The sequence below is a fragment of the Salvelinus namaycush genome, chromosome 38 (genome assembly GCF_016432855.1).
Source record: "Salvelinus namaycush isolate Seneca chromosome 38, SaNama_1.0, whole genome shotgun sequence".
NCBI lineage: Eukaryota > Metazoa > Chordata > Actinopteri > Salmoniformes > Salmonidae > Salvelinus > Salvelinus namaycush.
Window position 1 is genome coordinate 12,778,673 of NC_052344.1, and position 27,728 is coordinate 12,806,400.

At 45.1% G+C, this 27,728-nt stretch overlaps 1 protein-coding gene across 1 annotated transcript in view; it reads right to left on the reverse strand.

Moving 5' to 3' along the window:
• Window positions 1-27,728, reverse strand: part of LOC120031839 (ankyrin repeat and sterile alpha motif domain-containing protein 1B-like) — a 231,310-nt gene that overhangs the window by 147,387 nt on the left and 56,195 nt on the right. Inside the window, exon 8 of the mRNA XM_038977659.1 lies at window positions 4,888-5,027. Within this exon, the coding sequence (XP_038833587.1) occupies window positions 4,888-5,027 (140 nt within the window). The remainder of the gene's footprint in view (window positions 1-4,887; window positions 5,028-27,728) is intronic.

Here is a 27,728-nt window from a genome sequence, read left to right on the forward strand (position 1 = left end):
CATGCACTGTCAACTGTGGTACCATATATAGACAGATGTGTTCCTTTCCAAATCATGCTGAATCAATTGAATTTACCACAGGTGGACTGCAATCAAGTTGAGATATTTCTACAAGGATGATCAATGGAAACAAGATGCACCTGAACTCAATTTCAAGTCTCATAGCAAAGGGTCTGAATACTTATGTAAATAAGGTATTTCTGTTTTTATTTTTAATACATTTGCTACCGTGCGATAGCAGAGAGAACAGTCTATGACTAGGGTGGCTGGAGTCTTTGACAGTTTTTAGCGCCTTCCTTTGACAATGCCTGGTATAGAGGTTCTGGATGGCAGGAAGCTTGGCCCCAGTGATGTACTGGGCCATCCACACTACCCTCTGTAGTGCCTTGCGGTCTGAGGCCGAGCAGTTGCCATACCAGGCAATGATGCAACCAGTCAGGATGCTCTCGATGGAGCAGTTGTAGAACCTTCTGAGGACCCATGCCAAACCTTTTCAGTCTCCTGAGGGGGAATAGGTTTTGTTGTGCCCTCTTCACGTCGTGCCCTCTTATCTGCATACCATGCTTCTACAACCACTCAACCTCTCAATGTCACATATATCTACGTCTAATCTATAGTATGCACAGGCAGACAGGCAAGTCTGCCTTATCAACACTCTGCCGTGTGTCTGTCTGTTTGAGATGGGGAGCGTGTGTGTGTTCACACGTTTGTGTGTAACTGTGTTATCTCCAATACTTCCAGTTATAACCAGTGTTCTCATCTGGACATGGTAGATCACTGGAGCTGGAGAGAGAACTGGCAGCACAACGGGAGATAGAAGACAAAGATTTATCAGGGAAATGTCTCAGGAAGGCATCAAAGGTCTACATACATGTGTGCGATCGAGCACACACACAAGGTCTCAATATCCCTGATAACCAGCACATGCTATCTGTGCATCACCAGTGTGTTTGGAGAGAGAGAAGCCATCAGTCTGACAAATTAACCAGAGGGGAGGGAGAGAGAAAAGGACGGAACGAGAGATTGGGATGGAGGAGCAGTCAGGTAACTCGAGATCCAAGGGGTTATTCGACGTGCGTCCAGGTCCCAGGACGTCAGGAGATGCTTTCAAAACCGGTCACTAGGGGCAACAGTGCACGCTATTATCATCAAGTAGGGTTGTGGTTTGCTAGGGAGGTGGGGTTGGCGAATGGGCTCTCTTCCCTTAACCATTCTGAATTAATGCCTAAACTTAAGCATTGAGAGGTTTGAGCAAGCAGGAAATTAGTGTGTGTGAGTGGCATCGTGTGCATATGGTGTGTGTGTCTGTGTATATGTGTGTGTGTATGTACAGTTGAAGTCGGAAGTTTACATACACCTTAGCCAAATACATTTAAATTCAGTTTTTCACAATTCTTGACATTTAATCCTCGTAAAAATTCCCTGTCTTAGGTCAGTTAGGATCACCACTTTATTTTAAGTATGTGAAATGTCAGAATAATTGTTGAGAGAATGATTTATTTTAGCTTTTATTTCTTTTCATCACTTCACAGTGGGTCAGAAGTTTACAACACTCAATTAGTATTTGTAGCATTGCCTTTCAATTGTTTAACTTGGGTCAAATGTTATCGGCTAGTCTTCCACAAGCCTTCCCACAATAAGTTGGGTGAATTTTGGCTCATTCCTCTGACAGAGCTGGTGTAACTGAGTCAGTGTTTGTAGGCCTCCTTGCCGCACACGCTTTTTCAATTCTGCCCACAAAATCTTCTATAGGATTGAGGTCAGGGCTTTTGTGATGGACACTCCAATACCTTGACTTTGTTGTCCGTAACCATTTTTCCACAACTTTGAAGTATGCTTGGGGTCATTGTCCATATGGAAAACCCATTTGTGACCAAGCTTTAACTTCCTGAATTATGTCTTGATGTTGCTTCAATATATCCACATAATTTTTCCATCCTCATGATGTCATCTATTTTGTGAAGCGCACCAGTCCTCCTGCAGCAAAGCACCCCCCAACATGATGCTGCCACCCCCGTACTTCACGGTTGGGATGGTGTTCTTCAGCTTGCAAGCCTCCCCTTTTCTCCAAACATAACGATGGTCATTATGGCCAGACAGTTCTATTTCTGTTTCACTCAGACCAGAGGACATTTTCTCAAAAAAAGTACGATCTTGTCCCATGTGCAGTTGTAAACCGTAGTCTGGCTTTTTATGTATGGTTTTGGAGTAGTGCTCTTCTCCTTTTTAGTGCCTTTCAGGTTATGTCGATATAGGACTTGTTTTACTGTGGATAGAGATACTTTTGTACCTTTTTCCTCCACATCTTCACAAGGTCCTTTGCTGTTGTTCTGGGATTGATTTGCACTTTTGCACCAAGTACGTTCATCTCTAGGAGACAGAACGCGTCTCCTTCCTGAGCGGTATGACGGCTGCGTGGTCCCATGGTTTTATCCTTGCATACTATTGTTTGTACAGATGAACGTGGTACCTTCAGGCGTTTGGAAATTGCTCCCAAGGATGAACCAGACTTGTGGAGGTCTACAATTTATTTTCTGAGGTCTTGGCTGATTTCCACATGATGTCAAGCAAAGAGCCACTGAGCTGAGTTTGAAGGTAGCCCTTGAAATACATCCACAGGTACACCTCCAATTGACTCAAATTATGTCAATTAGCCTATCGGAAGCTTCTAAAGCCATTACATAATTATCTGGAATTTTACAAGCTGCTTAAAGGCACAGTCAACTTAGTGTGTGTAAACTTCTGACCCACTGGAATTGTGATACAGTGAATTATAAGTGAAATAATCTGTCTTTAAACAATTGTTGGAAAAATTACTTGTGTCATGCACAATGTAGATGCCCTAACCGACTTGCCAAAACTATAGTTTGTTAACAAGAAATTTGTGGAGTGGTTGAAAAAACGAGTTTTAATGACTCTAACCTAAGTGTATGTAAACTTCCGACTTCAACTGTATCTGTGTGTGTATATATATATCTGCGTGTGTAGAAGCAACATGCCCAGTGGGGTGTCATCACAGGGTGGTGTCTAGTACTGTGTGATTGTCTGGTAAACAACACCCCTACCCCTGTCTCCCCAACCATGAGGTCTGTCATGTGTTCACTTTATCACCACACACACACACACACACACACCACACACACACACACACACACACACACACACACACCACACACACACACACACACACACACACACACACACACACACACACCACACACACAACCGCTAGCAGTGAAGTCAGTCTTTAGCCAGTGGGGTGAGGAACAGCGTACGGCCTCAGTCTTCAGATCATTGAGATGATAACACCCCTGACAAAGACTTACAGACAGACACACACCACAAATCTCCCCTCTTTATCTTCTCATCCCTTTGTCACATCCCTCCTTTTTTCTGCTTCTGTCTTCTCCCGTCAGAGATCAAGAGCTTTTGGGGATCTAACATGGCCAGACGGCAGAACAGATCAGAAAGGAGAATAAAGAACGACAAGAACAAAAGGTATTCACATCGTGACATGAGCCGATACCCTTTTCTGACATGGTGATGATCTTGGATTTCAGACAAAATCACCCTAGACACCGATCTAATGTCTGTTTTTCTGTTCCCTCCCCTATGGTTACAATTAGAATTTAGGGAGGGTAAGCTGATCCTAGATCTGTCCCCAAGAGCACCAGTTTTTATTTATTTAGAATTTTTGATTTAACTAGGCAAGTCAGTTAAGAACAAATTCTTATTTACAATGACGGCCTACACCGGTCAAACCCGGACGACACTGGGCCAATTGTGCGCTGCCCTATGGGACTCCCAATCACGGCCGGTTGTGATACAGCCAGTGTTTAAGCTCTATTGACTACACAGACTGTATTACACAACAAATGAGCCAGAGGGAGCAATGATATGAAAATAAATAAGTTTCAAGAATGAATCATGGATCTAATACTCTAGCTTGTTATTAGGCTGTGCATATGCTGCTCTTTAATTGTGTATTTCACTCTGAGAACATAGCAGTAGCAGGGAATGCCGCTAATATAAATGCAAATGTAAACATTTAAAATAGACAATGTGTCATGTGGGGTCGGGGGGGGGGGGTCAATGTGTGTTTGTGAGTGAGGTAGATATTGAAATCTGCTGCAGCAACCGTAAACTCCTGCCTTCAACTCAACTCCTGCCAGGCGCCAAGTATTCCTTCACACTACAATGATGTGTGTGTGTGTGTGTGTGTGTGTGTGTGTGTGTGTGTGTGTGTGTGTGTGTGTGTGTGTGATACTAGCATCACACTGCAATGGAAAAATGAGGAGAGAGAAAGAGAGATGAGAGAGAGCGATACAGAGAGAGCAAAAGAGAGAGATACAAAGATAGATAGAAATACAAAGAGAGAGAGAGGAGATAGAGAGAGAGAGAGAGAGAGAGAGAGAGAGAGAGAGAGAGAGAGAGAGAGAGAGAGAGATACAAAGAGAGAGATGAGAGAGGAAGAAAGAGAGAAAGAAAAGAAAGAAAAAGAGAGATGAGAGAGATACAAAGAGATAGAGATACAAAGAGAGAGAGAGATACAGAGAGATACAAAGAGAGGGAGAAAGCAAGAGAGAGGTTGTCATGGCGACATGATACATTGAATAAAAACATCACTGTACTAGAACTGCATATTCTTCCAATGTGAAAGACCTATTACCTTCTGCTAAGATCACTTTTAGAGGTCACAGCTATTTGTGTCCCACATCCCCTACACAGCTTCACTCAACCAACAAAAACACCATTCACCTTGTGGGTGTGTGTGTGTGTGTGGTGTGTGTGGTGTGTGTGTGTGTGTGTGGTGTGTGTGTGTGTATGTGGGTGTGTGTGTGTGTGTGTGTGTGTGTGGCGCGGGGGAGGTTTTACTTATGTGCTCACCTGTGGGCGGATGACTCTGTCAATGCTCTTCAGGGCAGTGTCTGGGGAAGGGGGAAAGCAGTCTGGAGTAGCCCCGTCGGTGAGGACTGTTCCTATGGTTACACAGCTCCGCTCAGTCACCGTCACCTGGGGAGAGTGGCCTTGAAAGAGAACGGAGAGAGAGAAGAGAGATAGGGGGTGAGAAGAGAGAGGCAAGGGAAGGGGGTCAATTTATTAAGCCTGGATCAACGAAGAGCAATTCAACAGAGAGATAGAACACAGGTATCCATGGAGGGTCAAGGCTGCAATGCATTTCCACTGGAGTTCGTTCAGATGTGAACCTCAGATGTGGCAGCTGCCATGTGTGCTCAAATGGCCAACCTTACACTGAGCACATCTTTCTTTCTGTCTTAAATGTCTCACACATGATATAACACACACACACACACCTCACCTCACCTCACCTCACCTCACCTCACCTCACCTCTGAAGGAGTGAGAGAGGAAAGAGTGGCCTGACGAGGACTCAGATGTCAGAGTTGATTTCCCCAGTGTGTGATCAGAGAAAATAAGAAACTGAGAGGGAGGAGAGGGAAGAGAGGGAGGGGAAACGAGTGCAGAGGGTGGACAGAATCTAATTTCTAACCCACATTAAAGGGAAAAACCATCCATTTCAATCACCAGCCAACAAGAGAGGCGTACACACACTCCCACACAAGTGTGTGTGTGTAATGTGTGTCTGTGTCACGTGTAGTTCTATCCGTCAGTTCTTGTCGTGCTACACAAACGTACAACGCTCAATATTTGTCCAATTAGACCTTGACACAGACATGGGGAATCACACAGAGGTATCCTTCTCAAGAGGACCAGGGGGACATGTTATCTCCCGGGTCAAAACAAAAATGTGGCCTAATTAAGTACCTGTAGTAATTAGTAGCATTCTGTGTTCTCCCATGCAAAAGTGATTGCTTTTGATAAAAACACTTCTCTGCCTTTCACTTCTCTGCCTTTACAGGACCAGTCAAACTTTTGAATGGTCCTGGAGAGATACAGTCCTGTAGGTTTTAACTCAAACGCTGTTCCTGGAGAGCTACAGTCCTGGAGGTTTTAACTCAAACGCTGTATCTGTAGAGCTACAGTCCTGTAGGTTTTAACTCCAACCCTGTTCCTGGAGAGATACAGTCCTGTATGTATTCACTCCAACCCTGTTCCTGGAGAGATGCAGTCCTGTAGGTATTCACTCAAATCCTGTTCCTGGAGAGCTACAGTCCTGGAGGTTTTAACTCAAACCCTGTTCCTGGAGAGATACAGTCCTGTAGGTTTTAACTCCAACCCTGTTCCTGTAGAGCTACAGTCCTGTATGTATTCACTCCAACCCTGCTCCTGGAGAGCTAGCGTCCTGTAGGTTTTAACTCCAACCCTGTTCCTGGAGAGCTAGCGTCCTGTAGGTTTTATTTCCAACCCTGTTTCTGTAGAGCTACAGTCCTGTAGGTATTCACTCCAACCCTGTTCCTGGAGAGCTACAGTCCTGTAGGTATTCACGCCAACCCTGTTCCTGGAGAGAGACAGTCCATGTAGGTTTATAACCTCACCCTGTTCCTGGAGAGCTACAGTCCTGTAGGTATTCACGCCAACCCTGTTCCTGGAGAGAGACAGTCCTGTAGGTTATAACTCCAACCCTGTTCCTGGAGAGCTACAGTCCTGTAGGTTTTAACTCAAACGCTGTTCCTGGAGAGATACAGTCCTGTAGGTTTTAACTCCAACCCTGGTCCTGTAGAGCTACAGTCCTGTAGGTTTTAACTCAAACGCTGTTCCTGGAGAGCTACAGTCCTGTAGGTTTTAACTCCAACCCTGTTCCTGGAGAGATGCAGTCCTGTAGGTTTTAACTCCAACCCTGTTCCTGTAGAGCTACAGTCATGTATGTATTCACTCCAACCCTGCTCCTGGAGAGCTAGCGTCCTGTAGGTTTTAACTCCAACCCTGTTCCTGGAGAGCTACAGTCCTGTAGGTTTTATTTCCAAACCTGTTTCTGTAGAGCTACAGTCCTGTCGGTTATAACTCCAACCCTGTTCCTGTAGAGGTACAGTCCTGTAGGTATTCACTCCAACCCTGTTCCTGGAGAGCTACAGTCCTGTAGGTATTCACGCCAACCCTGTTCCTGGAGAGAGACAGTCCTGTAGGTTATAACTCCAACCCTGTTCCTGCGAGCTACAGTCCTGTAGGTTTTAACTCCAACCCTGTTCCTGGAGAGCTACAGTCCGTAGGTATTCTCCAACCCTGTTCCTGGAGAGCTACAGTCCTGTAGGTTTTAACTCCAACCCTGTTCCTGGAGAGCTACAGTCCTGTAGGTATTCACTCCAACCCTGTTCCTGGAGAGCTACAGTCCTGTAGGTATTCACTCCAAACATGTTCCTGGAGAGCTATAGTCCTGTAGGTTTTACTCAAAACCTGTTCCTGTAGCGCTACAGTCCTGTTGGTTTTAACTCCAACCCTGTTCCTGGAGAGCTACAGTCCTGTAGGTTTTATTTCCAACCCTGTTTCTGTAGAGCTACAGTCCTGTCGGTTATAACTCCAACCCTGTTCCTGTAGAGGTACAGTCCTGTAGGTATTCACTCCAACCCTGTTCCTGGAGAGAGACAGTCCTGTAGGTTTTAACTCCAACCCTGTTCCTGGAGAGCTACAGTCCTGTAGGTTTTAACTCCAACCCTGTTCCTGGAGAGCTACAGTCCTGTAGGTTTTAACTCCAACCCTGTTCCTGGAGAGCTACAGTCCAGTAGGTATTCACTCCAACCCTGTTCCTGGAGCTACGTCCTGTAGTTTTAAACTCCAACCCTGTTCCTGGAGAGCTACAGTCCTGTAGGTATTCACTCCAACCCTGTTCCTGTAGAGCTACAGTCCTGTAGGTTTTACTCCAACCCTGTTCCTGTAGCGCTACAGTCCTGTTGGTTTTAACTCCAACCCTGTTCCTGTAGCGCTACAGTCCTGTTGGTTTTAACTCCAACCCTGTTCCTGGAGAGCTACAGTCCTGTAGGTTTTATTTCCAACCCTGTTTCTGTAGAGCTACAGTCCTGTCGGTTATAACTCCCGCCCTGTTCCTCTAGAGGTACAGTCCTGTAGGTATTCACTCCAACCCTGTTCCTGGAGAGCTACAGTCCTGTAGGTATTCACGCCAACCCTGTTCCTGGAGAGAGACAGTCATGTAGGTTATAACTCCAACCCTGTTCCTGGAGAGCTACAGTCCTGTAGGTATTCACGCCAACCCTGTTCCTGGAGAGAGACAGTCCTGTAGGTTATAACTCCAACCCTGTTCCTGGAGAGCTACAGTCCTGTAGGTTTTTTAACTCAAACGCTGTTCCTGGAGAGATACGTCCTGTAGGTTTAACTCCAACCCTGTCCTGTAGAGCTACAGTCCTGTAGTTTTTTTAATCAAACGCTGTTCCTGGAGAGCTACAGTCCTGTAGGTTTAACTCCAACCCTGTTCCTGGAGGATACAGTCCTGTAGGTTTTAACTCCAACCCTGTTCCTGTAGAGCTACAGTCCTGTAGTTTTAACTCAACAACGCTGTTCTGGAGAGATCAGTCCTGTAGGTTATAACTCCAACCCTGTTCCTGTAGACCTACAGTCCTGTAGGTTTTAACCTCCAACCCTGTTCCTGGAGAGATCAGTCCTGTAGGTTTTACTCCAACCCTGTTCCTGGGAGCTACAGTCTGTATGTATTCACTCCAACCCTGTCCTGAGAGCTAGCGTCCTTAGGTTTTAACTCCAACCCTGTTCCTGGAGAGCTACAGTCCTGTAGGTTTTATTTCCAACCCTGTTTCTGTAGAGCTACAGTCCTGTGGTTTAACTACACCCTGTCTTAGAGGTACAGTCCGGTAGGTATTCACTCCAACCCTGTTTCTGAGAGCTACAGTCTGTAGGTATTCACCCAACCTGTTCCTGGAGAGAGACTGTCCTGTAGGTTTATAACTCCAACCCTGTTCCTGGAGAGCTACAGTCCTGTAGGTTTTAACTCCAAACCTGTTCCTGTAGCGCTACAGTCCTGTTGGTTTTAACTCCAACCCTGTTCCTGGAGAGCTACAGTCCTGTCGGTATTCACTCCAACCCTGTTCTTGTAGAGATACAGTCCTGTAGGTTTTAACTCCAACCCTGTTCCTGTAGAGCTACAGTCCTGTAGGTTTTAACTCCAACCCTGTTCCTGTAGAGCTAAGTCCTGTAGGTATTCACTCCATCCCGTTTCCTGTAGAGATACAGTCCTGTAGGTTTTAACTCCAACCCTGTTCCTGGAGAGCTACAGTCCTGTAGGTTTTAACCTCCAACCCTGTTCCTGGAGAGCTACAGTCCTGTAGGTTTTAACTCCACCCTGTTCCTGGAGAGCTACAGTCTTGTAGGTTTTAATTCCAACCCTGTTCCTGGAGAGCTACAGTCCTGTCGGTTATAACTCCAACCCTGTTCCTGTAGAGCTACAGTCCTGTAGGTTTTAACTCCAACCCTGTTCCTGTAGAGGTACAGTCCTGTAGGTATTCACTCCAACCCTGTTCCTGGAGAGCTACAGTCCTGTAGGTTTTAACTCCAACCCTGTTCCTGGAGAGCTACAGTCCTGTAGGTATTCACGCCAACCCTGTTCCTGGAGAGAGACAGTCCTGTAGGTTATAACTCCAACCCTGTTCCTGGAGAGCTACAGTCCTGTAGGTTTTAACTCCAACCCTGTTCCTGGAGAGCTACAGTCCTGTAGGTTTTAACTCCAACCCTGTTCCTGGAGAGCTACAGTCCTGTAGGTATTCACTCCAACCCTGTTCCTGGAAAGCTACAGTCCTGTAGGATTTAACTCCAACCCTGTTCCCGTAGCGCTACAGTCCTGTAGGTTTTAACTCCAACCCTGTTCCTGTAGAGCTACGGTCCTGTAGGTTTTAACTCCAACCCTGTTCCTGGAGAGCAACAGTCCTGTAGGTTTTAACTCCAACAGTGTTCCTAGAGAGATACAGTCCTGTAGGTTATAACTCCAACCCTGTTCCTGGAGAGCTACAGTCCTGTAGGTTTTATCTCCAAAACTGTTCCTGGAGAGCTACAGTCCTGTAGGTTTTAACTCCAAACCTGTTCCTGTAGCGCTACAGTCCTGTTGGTTTTAACTCCAACCCTGTTCCTGTAGAGCTACAGTCCTGTAGGTTTAACTCCAACCCTGTTCCTGGAGAGCCTCGGTCCTGTAGGTTTTAACTCCAACCCTGTTCCTGGAGAGCTACAGTCCTGTAGGTTTTAACTCCATCCCTGTTCCTGTAGAGCTACAGTCCTGTAGGTTTTATCTCCAAAACTGTTCCTGGAGAGCTACAGTCCTGTAGGTTTTAACTCCAACCCTGTTCCTGTAGAGCTACGGTCCTGTAGGTTTTAACTCCAACCCTGTTCCTGGAGAGCTACAGTCCTGTAGGTTTTAACTCCAACCCTGTTCCTGGAGAGCTACAGTCTTGTAGGTTTTAATTCCAACCCTGTTCCTGGAGAGCTACAGTCCTGTCGGTTATAACTCCAACCCTGTTCCTGTAGAGCTACAGTCCTGTAGGTTTTAACTCCAACCCTGTTCCTGTAGAGGTACAGTCCTGTAGGTATTCACTCCAACCCTGTTCCTGGAGAGCTACAGTCCTGTAGGTTTTAACTCCAACCCTGTTCCTGGAGAGCTACAGTCCTGTAGGTATTCACCCCAACCCTGTTCCTGGAGAGAGACAGTCCTGTAGGTTATAACTCCAACCCTGTTCCTGGAGAGCTACAGTCCTGTAGGTTTTAACTCCAACCCTGTTCCTGGAGAGCTACAGTCCTGTAGGTTTTAACTCCAACCCTGTTCCTGGAGAGCTACAGTCCTGTAGGTATTCACTCCAACCCTGTTCCTGGAGAGCTACAGTCCTGTAGGTATTCACTCCAACCCTGTTCCTGGAGAGCTACAGTCCTGTAGGTTTTAACTCCAACCCTGTTCCTGGAGAGCTACAGTCCTGTAGGTTTAACTCCAACCCTGTTCCTGGAGAGCCTCAGTCCTGTAGGTTTTAACTCCAACCCTGTTCCTGGAGAGCTACAGTCCTGTAGGTTTTAAATCCAACAGTGTTCCTGGAGAGATACAGTCCTGTAGGTTATAACTCCAACCCTGTTCCTGGAGAGCTACAGTCCTGTAGGTTTTATCTCCAAAACTGTTCCTAGAGAGCTACAGTCCTGTAGGTTTTAACTCCAAACCTGTTCCTGTAGCGCTACAGTCCTGTTGGTTTTAACTCCAACCCTGTTCCTGTAGAGCTACAGTCCTGTAGGTTTAACTCCAACCCTGTTCCTGGAGAGCCTCAGTCCTGTAGGTTTTAACTCCAACCCTGTTCCTGGAGAGCTACAGTCCTGTCGGTATTCACTCCAACCCTGTTCTTGTAGAGATACAGTCCTGTAGGTTTTAACTCCAACCCTGTTCCTGGAGAGCTACAGTCCTGTAGGTTTTAACTCCAACCCTGTTCCTGTAGAGCTACAGTCCTGTAGGTATTCACTCCAGCCCTGTTCCTGTAGAGATACAGTCCTGTAGGTTTTAACTCCAACCCTGTTCCTGGAGAGCTACAGTCCTGTAGGTTTTAACTCCAACCCTGTTCCTGGAGAGCTACAGTCCTGTAGGTTTTAACTCCAACCCTGTTCCTGGAGAGCTACAGTCTTGTAGGTTTTAATTCCAACCCTGTTCCTGGAGAGCTACAGTCCTGTCGGTTATAACTCCAACCCTGTTCCTGGAGAGCTACAGTCCTGTAGGTTTTAACCCCAACCCTGTTCCTGGAGAGCTACAGTCCTGTAGGTTTTAACTCCAACCCTGTTCCTGGAGAGCTACAGTCTTGTAGGTTTTAATTCCAACCCTGTTCCTGGAGAGCTACAGTCTTGTAGGTTTTAATTCCAACCCTGTTCCTGGAGAGCTACAGTCCTGTAGGTATTCACGCCAACCCTGTTCCTGGAGAGAGACAGTCCTGTAGGTTATAACTCCAACCCTGTTCCTGGAGAGCTACAGTCCTGTAGGTTTTAACTCCAACCCTGTTCCTGGAGAGCTACAGTCCTGTAGGTTTTAACTCCAACCCTGTTCCTGGAGAGCTACAGTCCTGTAGGTATTCACTCCAACCCTGTTCCTGGAGAGCTACAGTCCTGTAGGTTTTAACTCCAACCCTGTTCCTGTAGCGCTACAGTCCTGTAGGTTTTAACTCCAACCCTGTTCCTGTAGAGCTACGGTCCTGTAGGTTTTAACTCCAACCCTGTTCCTGGAGAGCAACAGTCCTGTAGGTTTTAACTCCAACAGTGTTCCTAGAGAGATACAGTCCTGTAGGTTATAACTCCAACCCTGTTCCTGGAGAGCTACAGTCCTGTAGGTTTTATCTCCAAAACTGTTCCTGGAGAGCTACAGTCCTGTAGGTTTTATCTCCAAAACTGTTCCTGGAGAGCTATAGTCCTGTAGGTTTTAACTCCAAACCTGTTCCTGTAGCGCTACAGTCCTGTTGGTTTTAACTCCAACCCTGTTCCTGTAGAGCTACAGTCCTGTTGGTTTTAACTCCAACCCTGTTCCTGTAGAGCTACAGTCCTGTAGGTTTTAACTCCAACCCTGTTCCTGTAGAGCTACGGTCCTGTAGGTTTTAACTCCAACCCTGTTCCTGTAGAGCTACAGTCCTGTAGGTTTAACTCCAACCCTGTTCCTGGAGAGCCTCAGTCCTGTAGGTTTTAACTCCAACCCTGTTCCTGGAGAGCTACAGTCCTGTAGGTTTTATCTCCAACCCTGTTCCTGTAGAGCTACAGTCCTGTAGGTTTTATCTCCAAAACTGTTCCTGGAGAGCTACAGTCCTGTAGGTTTTTAACTCCAACCCTGTTCCTGTAGAGCTACGGTCCTGTAGGTTTTAACTCCAACCCTGTTCCTGGAGAGCTACAGTCTTGTAGGTTTTATTTCCAACCCTGTTCCTGTAGAGCTACGGTCCTGTCGGTTATAACTCCAACCCTGTTCCTGTAGAGCTACGGTCCTGTAGGTTTTAACTCCAACCCTGTTCCTGGAGAGCTACAGTCCTGTAAGTTATATCTCCAACCCTGTTCCTGTAGAGCTACAGTCCTGTAGGTATTAACTCCAACCCTGTTCCTGGAGAGCTACAGTCCTGTAGGTATTCACTCCAACCCTGTTGCTGTAGAGATACAGTCCTGTAGGTTTTAACTCCAACCCTGTTCCTGGAGAGCTACAGTCCTGTAGGTATTCACTCCAACCCTGTTACGGTAGAGATACAGTCCTGTAGGTTTTAACTCCAACCCTGTTCCTGGAGAGCTACAGTCCTGTAGGTTTTAACTCCAACCCTGTTCCTGGAGAGCTACAGTCCTGAAGGTATTCACTCCAACCCTGTTCCTGGAGAGATACCGTCCTGTAGGTTTTAACTCCAACCCTGTTCCTGGAGAGCTACAGTCCTGTAGGTTTTAACTCCAACCCTGTTCCTGGAGAGCTACAGTCCTGTAGGTTTTAACTCCAACCCTGTTCCTGGAGAGATACAGTCCTGTAGGTTTTAACTCCAACCCTGTTCCTGGAGAGCTACAGTCCTGTAGGTTTTAACTCCAACCCTGTTCCTGGAGAGCTACAGTCCTGTAGGTTTTAATTCCAACCCTGTTCCTGGAGAGCTACAGTCCTGTAGGTTTTAACTCCAACCCTGTTCCTGTAGAGCTACGGTCCTGTAGGTTTTAACTCCAACCCTGTTCCTGGAGAGCTACAGTCCTGTAGGTTTTAATTCCAACCCTGTTCCTGGAGAGCTACAGTCCTGTAGGTTTTAACTCCAACCCTGTTCCTGTAGAGCTACGGTCCTGTAGGTTTTAACTCCAACCCTGTTCCTGGAGAGCAACAGTCCTGTAGGTTTTAACTCCAACAGTGTTCCTGGAGAGATACAGTCCTGTAGGTTATAACTCCAACCCTGTTCCTGGAGAGCTACAGTCCTGTAGGTTTTATCTCCAAAACTGTTCCTGGAGAGCCTCAGTCCTGTAGGTTTTAACTCCAACCCTGTTCCTGGAGAGCTACAGTCCTGTAGGTATTCATCCAACCCTGTTCCTGGAGAGCTACAGTCCTGTAGGTTTTAACTCCAAACCTGTTCCTGGAGAGCTACAGTCCTGTAGGTATTCACTCCAATCCTGTTCCTGGAGAGCTACAGTCCTGTAGGTTTAAACTCCAACCCTGTTCCTGGAGAGCTACAGTCTTGTAGGTATTCACTCCAAACGCTGTTCCTGGAGAGCTACAGTCCTGTAGGTATTCACTCCAAACGCTGTTCCTGGAGAGCTACAGTCCTGTAAGTATTCACTCCAAACGCTGTTCCTGGAGAGCTACAGTCCTGTAGGTATTCACCCCAAACGCTGTTCCTGGAGAGCTACAGTCCTGTAAGTTATATCTCCAACCCTGTTCCTGTAGAGTTACAGTCCTGTAGGTTTTAACTCCAACCCTGTTCCTGGAGAGCTACAGTCCTGTAGGTTTTAACTCCAACCCTGTTCCTGTAGAGCTACAGTCCTGCAGGTATTAACTCCAACCCTGTTCCTGTAGAGATACAGTCCTGTAGGTTTTAACTCCAACCCTGTTCCTGGAGAGCTACAGTCCTGTAGGTTTTAACTCCAACCCTGTTCCTGGAGAGCTGCAGTCCTGAAGGTATTCACTCCAACCCTGTTCCTGGAGAGATACCGTCCTGTAGGTTTTAACTCCAACCCTGTTCCTGGAGATCTACAGTCCTGTAGGTTTTAACTCCAACCCTGTTCTTGGAGAGCTACAGTCCTGTAGGTTTTAACTCCAACCCTGTTCCTGGAGAGATACCGTCCTGTAGGTTTTAACTCCAACCCTGTTCCTGGAGAGCTACAGTCCTGTAGGTTTTAACTCCAACCCTGTTCCTGGAGAGCTACAGTCCTGTAGGTTTTAACTCCAACCCTGTTCCTGGAGAGCTACAGTCCTGTAGGTTTTAACTCCAACCCTGTTCCTGGAGAGCTACAGTCCTGTAGGTTTTAACTCCAACCCTGTTCCTGGGGAGCTACAGTCCTGTAGGTTTTAACTCCAACCCTGTTCCTGGAGAGCTACAGTCCTGTAGGTTTTTTTTGCACAAGTTGACTGCAGGCATTTACTTAAAAAGTAACAACAAATATATAACATCAAATCAAATTGTATTGGTCGCATACATATATTTAGCAGATGTTATTGCGGGTGTAGTGAAATGCTTATTACTAAAATATAAACTCAGCAAAAAAAGAAACGTCCTCTCACTGTCAACTGCGTTTATTTTCAGCAAACTTACCATGTGTAAGTATTTGTATGAACATAACAAGATTCAACAACTGAGACATAAACTGAACAAGTTCCACAGACATGTAACTAACAGAAATTGAATAATGTGTCCCTGAACAAAGATGGGGTCAAAATCAAAAGTAAAAAAATAAAAAAATTAAAAGTATCTGGTGTGGCCACCAGCTGCATTAAGTACTGCAGTGCATCTCCTCCTCATGGTTATTTGGATTTTTACGAATTATCTTTGTAAGACAGGGATCTGAAAAAGGGGCGTTTATTTTTTTGCTGAGTTTATATTGAAATTTATAAACCAATTATGAGAAATTGTTTCAATAGTATTGACGGTATAGAAAAAGTCACATCTGGACATCGAAGCCAGTTCCACTGCGTTTTTCTGTTGATCCCCCTCCAATCAGGGACTGATGGAGAACAGGGACACCAGGTAGGTGCAATTAATGTATCAGATAGAACAGAAAACCAGTAGGTTCTGGACCTCGTATGGCAAGTGTTGAATACCCCTCGTACATACATTATACCAAACCTATCTGGGAGGAAGAAAGTGTTTGTATGAGAAGATAGGTAGAGAGACAGAGGGAGAGAGACAGAGAGCGACAGACAGAGAGAGAGGGGGGGGGGGGGTGATCAGAGGGTTAAATATAAACAGATATAGTATTTTCTATTTTCTTGTAGAGTAAATAAGCCTGTCAGCACTGATGCTTGACGTGGGTGTGTGTGTGTGGGTGTCACAAAGACAGTCTGAGGGAGGGAGGTAGTTGATGGGAGATGTAGCGAGATGTAGAGAAAGAGCGGGCTATATAAGATAGAGAGATACAGCAGAGAGAGGAACGAGAGGGAGGGAGGAAGAAAGTGTTTGTATGAGAGAGAAGATAGGTAGAGAGACAGAAAGGGGGAGACCGAGAGAGACAGCGAGACAGAGAGAGACAGCGAGACAGAGATAGATAGAGAAATAGAAAGAAAGAGAGAGAGAGAGAGAGAATGGCGATCAGAGGTATAAATATAGACAGATATGGTATTTTCCTGTAGAGTAAATAAGCCTGTCAGCACTGATGATTGATTAGAGGGTGTGTGTGTGTGTTACAAAGACAGTCTGTGTGTTAGCAGCACAGACAGACCAGTCGGTATTCATACGCCAGACCAGCTGTACAGCTAGTTACTGCAGGCATGCAGTACAGCAGGGTTCCCGAATTTGGCCCGCGGGTGATTTTATTTGCCCCCAAAATGTAACTTGTTAGACATAAAAGACTTTAAAAAGACCAGCAAATCAGCTCATAGTGATTTTAATTTAGGAAATCTGTTACAAAGTATTCCCACGCATTATAGGGAGATATATGTGATAGTATACAAATATAATCAATTTTTGAAATGATTATGTTTTCGTCAAATATTATATCTGTTTGGCCTTCTTGCAGTCAATTTGCAGTCTACAAATGATTTATAATTATGTTCCGGCCCCTCGACCATCCACTCAAGAAAGAATATGCCCGCGGCTGAATGTAGTTGATGATCCCTGCTGTACAGTATGTACTGGTGGGATATTATCCTGGGGCTATATAGGGTGTGTGTGTGTATGTACAGTATGTACTGGTGGGATATTATCCTGGGGCTATATAGGGTGTGTGTGTGTATGTACAGTATGTACTGGTGGGATATTATCCTGGGGCTATATAGGGTGTGTGTGTGTATGTACAGTATGTACTGGTGGGATATTATCCTGGGGCTATATAGGGTGTGTGTGTGTATGTACAGTATGTACTGGTGGGATATTATCCTGGGGCTATATAGGGTGTGTGTGTGTATGTACAGTATGTACTGGTGGGATATTATCCTGGGGCTATATAGGGTGTGTGTGTGTATGTACAGTATGTGTGTGTTTGTTTGGGTTTATGCGCGTGTTTGGGTTAATGCGTGTGTGTACAGCTCACATGCTCCCAATGCCATACCCCATTAACCAATTACAGTTAAGCTCCCACTAACGTGTCGCAGAATGCACCAATTACAGGTCTGCCTCTCAACGCTACATCTCATACAGGATTGTCCTTCAGTGTCGAATGTGCAACAAAACAACATGCTATAGTACACACACACACACACACACACACACACACACACACACACACACACACACACACACACACACACACACACACACACACACACACACACACACACACACACACACACACACACACACACACGAGAGAATAGGCTTGAGAACCTCCAACCGAACAGGAGGAGAGGGGGAGCCCAGATACTTCACACCCAGGGAAAGAGCATCCAAACTGGACTTCCAGAGAGCGAAACCCCCTCTCTCTGGAACTATCCTAACACAGCTTGACATGACACAGCAAAACAAAAGCTTGCACCACAACTGGGCACCTGAAAAAACGCTAACACACACACACACTCTCTTTTCTCTGTCTTTATCGGTGTGTCCACACTTGAACTTTAACCTATGAAACTTCTCAGATCTGAAAAAGTGTTTAGGAACATGAAATCATGTGCAATTCTAACAGCCCATAATTTGGAGGGGGTGATTCTAGTCATTTGATGTTCAGCTGTCTGTGGATCAAAAGGCCCAGAACTTTCACAACTTTCAGCTCGATGGCACTATCAGAGCAATCTAAAACCATTTCAGAGATGTGCTATCTTGCCCTAGTGATACCGCACCATAGCAATCTAAAACCATTTCAGAGATGTGCTATCTTGCCCTAGTGATACCGCACCATAGCAATCTAAAACCATTTCAGAGATGTGCTATCTTGCCCTAGTGATACCGCACCATAGCAATCTAAAACCATTTCAGAGATGTGCTATCTTGCCCTAGTGATACCGCACCATAGCAATCTAAAACCAGTTCAGAGATGTGCTATCTTGCCCTAGTGATACCGCACCATAGCAATCTAAAACCATTTCAGAGATGTGCTATCTTGCCCTAGAGATACCGCACCATAGCAATCTAAAACCATTTCAGAGATGTGCTATCTTGCCCTAGAGATACCGCACCATAGCAATCTAAAACCATTTCAGAGATGCGGTATCACTAGGGCAAGATATCGCACCATAGCAATCTAAAACCATTTCAGAGATGCGGTATCACTAGGGCAAGATAGCACACCAGAGCAATCTAAAACCATTTCAGAGATGTGCTATTATCTTGGCCTTTTTCATATCACAGATTAGTGGTTCTCAGACGGATTTGGAAGTTTTCTTGTGAGTCACCTAGTAAACAAAAACAAAGTTTCAAGCCAGGATCTGCCGCTGAAGGAATAAGCCTTGAGCTAAAAGTTTGCAGACTTTATTCCAACAATTTTGATGTAAAAAAAAAAAAAAAATTGAACAATTGCTGGAGACCCACAGGGTGTGTATGGTTTTGTTCCAGCCTTGCACTAATTAACAACAACTGCTTCAACTTATGATCAAACAGCTGACTGTCATAAATCCTTCAACTCCGATCCAAGTATACTGTAATGAAACAGGAGGGAGCGGGTCTCGAACCCTCGACCTTCTAGCCCGAGGTCCGGCGCGCTATCGACTGTGCCGCAAAAGCATGCTCAAGCGGCAGAGTCGATTTCCGAGCTTATAAACCCAGGGTCGTTACACTACTCCCTCCTTTCAAAGAGCGCGTCCTCGCGCTAGCTTGCGACTTTACGTCTTACAGGAACGCGCTCACCGGCCAAGCACACGCACTGTCGTGGATGCGAGGTCCGATCACTTCCGACACCAGTGTAATGAAACAGGCAGGGAGCAGGTCTCGAACCCTCGACCTCCTAGCCCGAGGTCCGGCGCGCTATCGACTGTGCCGCAAAAGCATGCTCAAGCGGCAAAGTCGATTTCCGCGCTTATAAACCCAGGGTCGTTACAATACCTTAGGTACTTCAAGGTTGAGTTGATATTTTTTGCTCAGTAGAAGCATAGTTATTAGCATAGTAATATTGTATAGGCTGTGTTCAAACCTAGTCTGCCCTCTTGATATGAAAAGCATATTGTACCATCTGTCTCCTACCGTTTGGTCTCATGATCATTTGACTGTGTTCAGCCTTGCCATACTGATAAGAATATCCATCTTGGTGGTATTCCACAACCCCAGCCTCTGACTCTAGAGAGATATGGTGTTGACTGTATGCATTAACACAGGTGGTTGGTCGATTACATGTGAATATTCATGAGCAGTTCACCACTCCTCATTAATGATTCAAACAAAATGGCTGCCAACAAGTGGTGGGAAAAATCTCAGAGCGCGGGAGGGAGGAGTGAAAGTGTGTGTGTGTGTAATGTGTGTGTGTGTGTGTGTGTGTGTGTGTGTGTGTGTGTGTGTGTGTGTGTGTGTGTGTGTGTGTGTGTGTGTGTATGCCTCACAATTCCTCCCACACCCCACCCCTCCTTGCCCCCCTTGCCCATACTCAATGGGGCATGACTGTTCTAATGGCAGAGCCTGGAGAGTTAGTTGTGCTTCTGATTTCGTGTTATTTCGTGTTGTCGTTGGTTAGCACAATTACCCAAATGTCACCTCCAGAGCTTCATCACAGGGGGAATGGACTGGAACAGAACGACATCTTGGCTTTAGCCTCAGGGAAAGAAGGGAAGGAGGATAAAGAAGAGAAGAGTGGAAGCATTGGATCGGAGGAAGGGAGGAGTAGATGCTGTGGGAGGGTCAATTGAAAATGAAAGTTTGTGTTTGTGTGTGTGTGTGTGTGTGTGTGTGTGTGTGTGTGTGTGTGTGTGTGTGTGTGTGTGTGTGTGTGTGTGTGTGTGTGTGTGTGTGTGTGTGTGTGTGTGTGTGTGTGTGTGTGTGTGTGTACGCCTATATATTTGGTGAGTGTGTGTATGTGTGTGGCTGCAGTAGCCCATGTGTTTACCCTTGGAGTCGATAGCCATTACCGCTAACCACTTAGCGGTGATAGCTAGCTGTCTGTCTCCTGCGCTGTACGTGATTGCAGGCCTCTAAGCCTCATCGTCACTATATTAAGACACCCTGCTTTCAAAAGACCCATAATATCCCTGTCTGTGGGCTTCTTTATACGCTGTTAGATTATACAGTATATAAGAGTCCCTTACTATTCTAGCTGTTTGCTAAATGTAACTGCATGGGGACAGATTGCTACTGTGCTGTGTCTTCCCCCCATTGACGTTTCCTGTCGTGCTGAAGAGGTTTAATTATGCAGTATGTGTAGCCTATGTGTTTCTGCAGCACACACAGAGACACAGTGGCTGTGAACGAGCCGTTTGAGGTGATCTTACATTGTGAAGGAGAGAGAGGGAGAGAAAGAGAGAGAGAGAGAGAGAGAAAGAGGGAAAGAGAGATTGAAGAGTACATTTAAGTAGATACACTGACAGGGGAAACTGCAAGGCTAAGACATAATGCATACTGTGAGACAGAAGGGTTATTTTTGGTGGATGCTACTGACTTAGTCATCATCTCTGAGGACAAGTTAATAGTTCCTATGTCCTCCCTAAGTCGTCCCTAAGTCCCTATACCCCAGCCAGGTAGGTCTGCAGTAACAGGCAGTAAGGAGGTAGATTTGAGATGTAAAAAGTCTTCTCTGTTCATTAAGACCACAGAGGTTTAGAGCCTCCTTAGAGCTGCTGCAGCTTCTGCCAGCTAACTCTACAGCATAGGACAGGTATCTTTCCTTTAAAGCTGCTGCTGCCAAATAACTCTACATCATAGGACAAGTATCTTTCCTTTAAAGCTGCTGCTGCCAGCTAAGTCTACATCATAGGACAGGTGCCTTTCCTTTAAAGCTGCTGCTGCCAACTAACTCTACAGCATAGGACAGGTATCTTTCCTTTAAAGCTGCTGCTGCCAACTAACTCTACAGCATAGGACAGGTATCTTTCCTTTAAAGCTGCTGCTGCCTGTTGCGCTGCCAGCTAACTCTACATCATAGGACAGGTATCTTTCCTTTAAAGCTGCTGCTGCCAACTAACTCTACAGCATAGGACAGGTATCTTTCCTTTAAAGCTGCTGCTGCCAACTAACTCTACATCATAGGACAGGTATCTTTCCTTTAAAGCTGCTGCTGCCAACTAACTCTACATCATAGGACAGGTATCTTTTCTTTAAAGCTGCTGCTGCTTGTTGCGCTGCCAACTAACTCTACAGCATAGGACAGGTATCTTTCCTTTAAAGCTGCTGCTGCCAACTAACTCTACATCATAGGACAGGTATCTTTCCTTTAAAGCTGCTGCTGCTTGTTGCGCTGCCAACTAACTCTACATCATAGGACAGGTATCTTTCCTTTAAAGCTGCTGCTGCCAACTAACTCTACATCATAGGACAGGTATCTTTCCTTTAAAGCTGCTGCTGCCAACTAACTCTACATCATAGGACAGGTATCTTTCCTTTAAAGCTGCTGCTGCCAACTAACTCTACATCATAGGACAGGTATCTTTCCTTTAAAGCTGCTGCTGCCAACTAACTCTACATCATAGGACAGGTATCTTTCCTTTAAAGCTGCTGCTGCCAACTAACTCTACATCATAGGACAGGTATCTTTCCTTTAAAGCTGCTGCTGCTTGTTGCGCTGCCAACTAACTCTACATCATAGGACAGGTATCTTTCCTTTAAAGCTTCTGCTGCCAGCTAACTCTACATCATAGGACAGGTATCTTTCCTTTAAAGCTGCTGCTGCCAACTAACTCTACAGCATAGGACAGGTATCTTTCCTTTAAAGCTGCTGCTGCCAACTAACTCTACATCATAGGACAAGTATCTTTCCTTTAAATCTGCTGCTGCCAACTAACTCTACATCATAGGACAGGTATCTTTCCTTTAAAGCTTCTGCTGCCAGCTAACTCTACATCATAGGACAGGTATCTTTCCTTTAAAGCTGCTGCTGCCAACTAACTCTACAGCATAGGACAGGTATCTTTCCTTTAAAGCTGCTGCTGTCAACTAACTCTACAGCATAGGACAGGTATCTTTCCTTTAAATCTGCTGCTGCTTGTTGCGCTGCCAACTAACTCTACAGCATAGGAGAGGTATCTTTCCTTTAAAGCTGCTGCTGCCAGCTAACTCTACATCATAGGACAGGTATCTTTCCTTTAAAGCTGCTGCTGCCAACTAACTCTACAGCATAGGACAGGTATCTTTCCTTTAAATCTGCTGCTGCTTGTTGCGCTGCCAACTAACTCTACAGCATAGGACAGGTATCTTTCCTTTAAAGCTGCTGCTGCCAACTAACTCTACATCATAGGACAGGTATCTTTCCTTTAAAGCTGCTGCTTCCAACTAACTCTACATCATAGGACAGGTATCTTTCCTTTAAATCTGCTGCTGCTTGTTGCGCTGCCAACTAACTCTACAGCATAGGACAGGTATCTTTCCTTTAAAGCTGCTGCTGCCAACTAACTCTACAGCATAGGACAGGTATCTTTCCTTTAAAGCTGCTGCTGCCAACTAACTCTACAGCATAGGACAGGTATCTTTCCTTTAAATCTGCTGCTGCCAACTAACTCTACAGCATAGGACAGGTATCTTTCCTTTAAAGCTGCTGCTGCTTGTTGCGCTGCCAGCTAACTCTACATTATAGGACAGGTATCTTTCCTTTAAAGCTGCTGCTGCCAACTAACTCTACATCATAGGACAGGTATCTTTCCTTTAAAGCTGCTGATGCCAACTAACTCTACAGCATAGGACAGGTATCTTTCCTTTAAAGCTGCTGCTGCTGCTTGTTGCGCTGCCAACTAACTCTACATCATAGGACAGGTATCTTTCCTTTAAAGCTGCTGCTGCCAACTAACTCTACAGCATAGGACAGGTATCTTTCCTTTAAAGCTGCTGCTGCCAACTAACTCTACATCATAGGACAGGTATCTTTCCTTTAAAGCTGCTGCTGCCAACTAACTCTACAGCATAGGACAGGTATCTTTCCTTTAAAGCTGCTGCTGCTTGTTGCGCTGCCAACTAACTCTACATCATAGGGCAGGTATCTTTCCTTTAAAGCTTCTGCTGCCAGCTAACTCTACATCATAGGACAGGTATCTTTCCTTTAAAGCTGCTGCCCGCGCTCTAACTCTACAGCATAGGACAGGTATCTTTCCTTTAAAGCTGCTGCCCGCGCTCTAACTCTACATCATAGGACAGGTATCTTTCCTTTAAAGCTGCTGCTGCCAACTAACTCTACAGCATAGGACAGGTATCTTTCCTTTAAAGCTGCTGCTGCTTGTTGCGCTGCCAACTAACTCTACAGCATAGGACAGGTATCTTTCCTTTAAAGCTGCTGCTGCCAACTAACTCTACAGCATAGGACAGGTATCTTTCCTTTAAAGCTGCTGCTGCTTGTTGCGCTGCCAACTAACTCTACATCATAGGACAGGTATCTTTCCTTTAAAGCTGCTGCTGCCAACTAACTCTACATCATAGGACAGGTATCTTTCCTTTAAAGCTGCTGCTGCTTATTGCGCTGCCAGCTAACTCTACATCATAGGACAGGTATCTTTCCTTTAAAGCTGCTGCTGCCAACTAACTCTACATCATAGGACAGGTATCTTTCCTTTAAAGCTGCTGCTGCTTATTGCGCTGCCAGCTAACTCTACATTATAGGACAGGTATCTTTCCTTGAAAGCTGCTGCTGCTTGTTGCGCTGCCAACTAACTCTACATCATAGGACAGCATGTGACTGGGCTAGGGTTGAATACTGGGAACCGGGTTACAGAGATTTACTGAGATTTCCTGCCCAAACTCCACTCCCTTTTCCCAGGATGAATAACTGTGAGAAACCGGTATATTATAATACAATATTTCTATGAACAGCATGACATGAAATGGAACTATTAAATGATATGCAATGTCTAAATCTGTCTTCTCTGCAGCCTTCTCTCTGCTATCTGCATGATCAATCATCAACGCTCAGGGTGGGGACAGACAGCGCATCTCAGTACGGAGCGCAGTTTACAATGCATGTTTCATCTCATCATGGTAACTCTTTTTCTTGTGACAGATAGGCCTACATTTCCTGCAACATAGTCTATGCTACAGTAATATAAAGACTGAATGCATGTCTAATTTACACATCTCCATCTGGCTTTCGGGGGTCACCTTATTTTTTAATTTGTAAAGATAATTATTTAGTTTTAAACAGCCTATCACTCGAATATCATTGCTTTAAATCAGAGTGCATGTGAGCACTCTCTCTCTCTCCATCAATTACATTCAAATTGCATCAAAAATAGATAATCCTGTTCAAGGATCTACTAGAAAATCTACGGCAAGATCTAAAAATGGTTGTCTAGCAATGATCAACAACCAATTTGACAGAGCTTGAAGAATTTTTAAAAGAATAATAGGCAAATATTGCAAAATCCAGGTGTGGAAAGCTCTTATAGACTTACAGCTGTAATCGGGCTCCCGAGTGGCGCAGTGGTCTAAGACACTGCATCACAGTGCAAGAGGCATCACTGCAGTACCTGGTTCAAATCCAGACTGCATCACATCCGGCCGTGATTGGGCGTCCCATAGGGTGGCGCACAATTGGCCCAGTGTTGGGTTTGGGTTTGGACGGGGTAGGCCGTCATTGTAAATAAGAATTTGTTCTTAACTGACTTGCCTAGTTAAATAAAAAATAAAATCGCTTCTACAAAGTATTGACTCAGGGGTGTGAATACTTATGTATATTTCTGTATTACATTTTCAATACATTTGCAAAGCATGTTTTACATTTCAAAACATGTTTTCACTTTGTGGGGTATTGTGTGTCTAGCATATTTTTAACACATTTTAAATTCAGGCTGTAACACAATGTGGAATAGAGTTCAATCTTGGTTTCATCAGACCAGAGAATTTCTCATGGTCTGAGAGTCTTTAGGTGCCTTTTGGCAAACTCCAAGTGGGCTGGCATGTGCCTTTTACTGAGGAGTGGCTTCGGTCTGGCCACTCTACCAAAAAGGCATGATTGGTGGAGAGCTGCAGAGAAGGGAGAACCTTCCAGAAGGACAACCATCTCCACAGAGGATCTCTGGAGCTCTGTCAGAGTGACCATCGGGTTCTTGGTCACCTCCCTGAGCAAGGCGCTTCTCCACTGATTGGTTAGTTTGGCCGGGAGGCCAGCTCTAGGAAGATTATTGGTGGTTCAAACTTCTTCCATTTAAGAATGATGGAGGCCACTGTGTTCTTGGGGACCTTCAATGCTGCAGAAATCTTTTGGTACCCTTCCCCAGACCTGTGCCTCGACACAATCCGTTCTCTGAGCTCTACGGACAATTCCTTCGACCTCATAGCTTGGTTTTTATGCTCTGACATGCACTGTCAACTGTGGGACTTTATATAGATAGGTGTGTGCCTTTCCAAATCATGTCCAATCAATTGAATTTACCACAGGTGGACTCCAATCAAGTTGTAGAAACATCTCAAGGATGATCAATGGAAACAGGATGCACCTGTTCTCAATTTCGGGTCTCATAGCAAAGGGTCTGAATACTTATGTAAATAAGGTATCTGTTTATGTTTCAAACATTTGCAAACATTTCTAAAAACCTGTTTTCAATTGTAAACCTGTTTTCAATGTAATACATTTTAGAATAAGGTTGTAACGTAACAAAATGTGGAAAAAGTCAAGGGTCTGAGTACTTTCCGAATGCACTGTAGCTAGCTACAACTATGGGCTTTGTTCTTCTGTCGTGCGTAATGTGCGGTAGCCTATACTGTATATCATAGGCTATGTCTTGGATAACGGCACAATCATTTGGGTTTTTTGGTGCTTGGGTTCATAAAATGTCTTTAATGTAGGGCTCATAAAATGTATTTAATGTAGGGCTCATAAAATGTCTTTAATGTATGGCTCATAAAATGGCTTTAATGTATGGCTCATAAAATGGCTTTAACGTATGGCTTATCAGGCTCAGGTAGCATCAGGCTTGAATTTCCATGCTGATCAAAGCTCTAATCAATTCCAGACATATTGATGTGCTTTATACGCTTTCAATTTTGTCAGGAAAAACAGGGTTATCCGGGAGAAAAGTGATTTATTCTTGGGATGGAACATTTGTAAAATACCGGGGAAATGTTCAGCCCCAGACTGGGCTCTTCTCCTTGTTCCATGTCTCTCTCGCACGCTTTCGGTCGCTCCTTCTCTCTATCTCTCGCTTTCTCTCCATGTCTCTCTCACACTCTCCCTCTCTGTCTCGTTTCTTTTCTCTCTCCAGAAAAGAGAGCGTGTGAGTGGCTCACAGTCATGTCTCATTACAGATCTGAGTGATTGGGCTAAATGCAGGAATCCCTGATTCCCCCCAGCCCTCCTCTGATTAGTTTAGTTAGCACTTATCCTGAGCTGACCCCCGGAGAAATCTCACCTCTGAAGTCTGTGTGTGTATGAAGGAGTGACTCAGAGTGACTGTCCTTGTAGACTGACACGAAGAAGCTCCACACACACCAGAGATGTATACAACTACATGTAAGTTTCCTTCACCCATTACACAGCAAAATCCAACCAAAAAACAAACCTAACTCTCACCACGACTAATTCAACCACAGTTACCATGACAACCCACCGATGACTCACCACCTTTTTACTGGGAGTGTGGTAGAGGCACAGTTACCAGGACAACCCGTGGTGTAGCCCACCATGGTATTGGTAGAGAGTGAAATGGGAACCCTGGGCACTGTGCTGCGACGGCTTCGGCAGTGACGGCTTAGAACTGAAAGGAGTTCTATGCCCTCATCAAAAATCGGATCACACACTGACAGAGCGGATATGGTATCAATGACAACGAGTATGTGGACTAGGTATATGGACCTGCTGCTGAGTGGTGACTGCGTGACAGTTTGGGCTATCTTAATCTCCAGATATCCTACAGTATGAAACATCAGTGAGTCCAGATCTCTTTTATTCACATCCAATAGCTGTGAGGGTGCAGACAGCGGTGACGGTAGTGACTCACCACTGTCCTGTTTTTACTTCATTCTACATTTTCAACATCTATGACTGTGACGGTGTGGCCGATGGTAACGGAGGTGACTGTAGTTACGGAGCTGACCATCGTTGTTCCTGTAATTACTTCATTATATACAGTACCAGTTAAAAGTTTGGACACACCCACTCATTCCAGGGTTTTTCTTTATTTCTACTATTTTCTACATTGTAGAATAATAGTGAAGACATCAAAAATATGAAATAACACATATGGAACTCTATGAAGCATTTATTTGGGCTGCAATTTCTGAGGCTGTTAACTCTAATGAACTAATCCTCTGCAGCGGAGGTAACTCTGGGTCTTCCTTTCCTGTGGCGATCCTCATGAGAGCCAGGTTCATCATAGTGCCTGATGGTTTTTGAGACTGCACTTAAAGAAACTTTCAAAGTTCTTGACATTTTCCGTATTGACTGACCTTCATGTCTTAAAGTAATGATGGACTGTCGTGTCGCTTTGCTTATTTGAGCTGTTCTTGCAATAATATGGACAAGGTCTTTTACCAAACAGGGCTATCTTCTGTATACCCACCCTACCTTTTCAAAACAACTGACTGGCTCAAACGCATTAAGACAGAAAGAAATTCCACAAATGAACAAGGCACACCTGTTAATTGAAATGCATTCCAGGTGACTACCTCATGAAGCTGGTTGAGAAAATGCCAAGAGTGTGCAAAG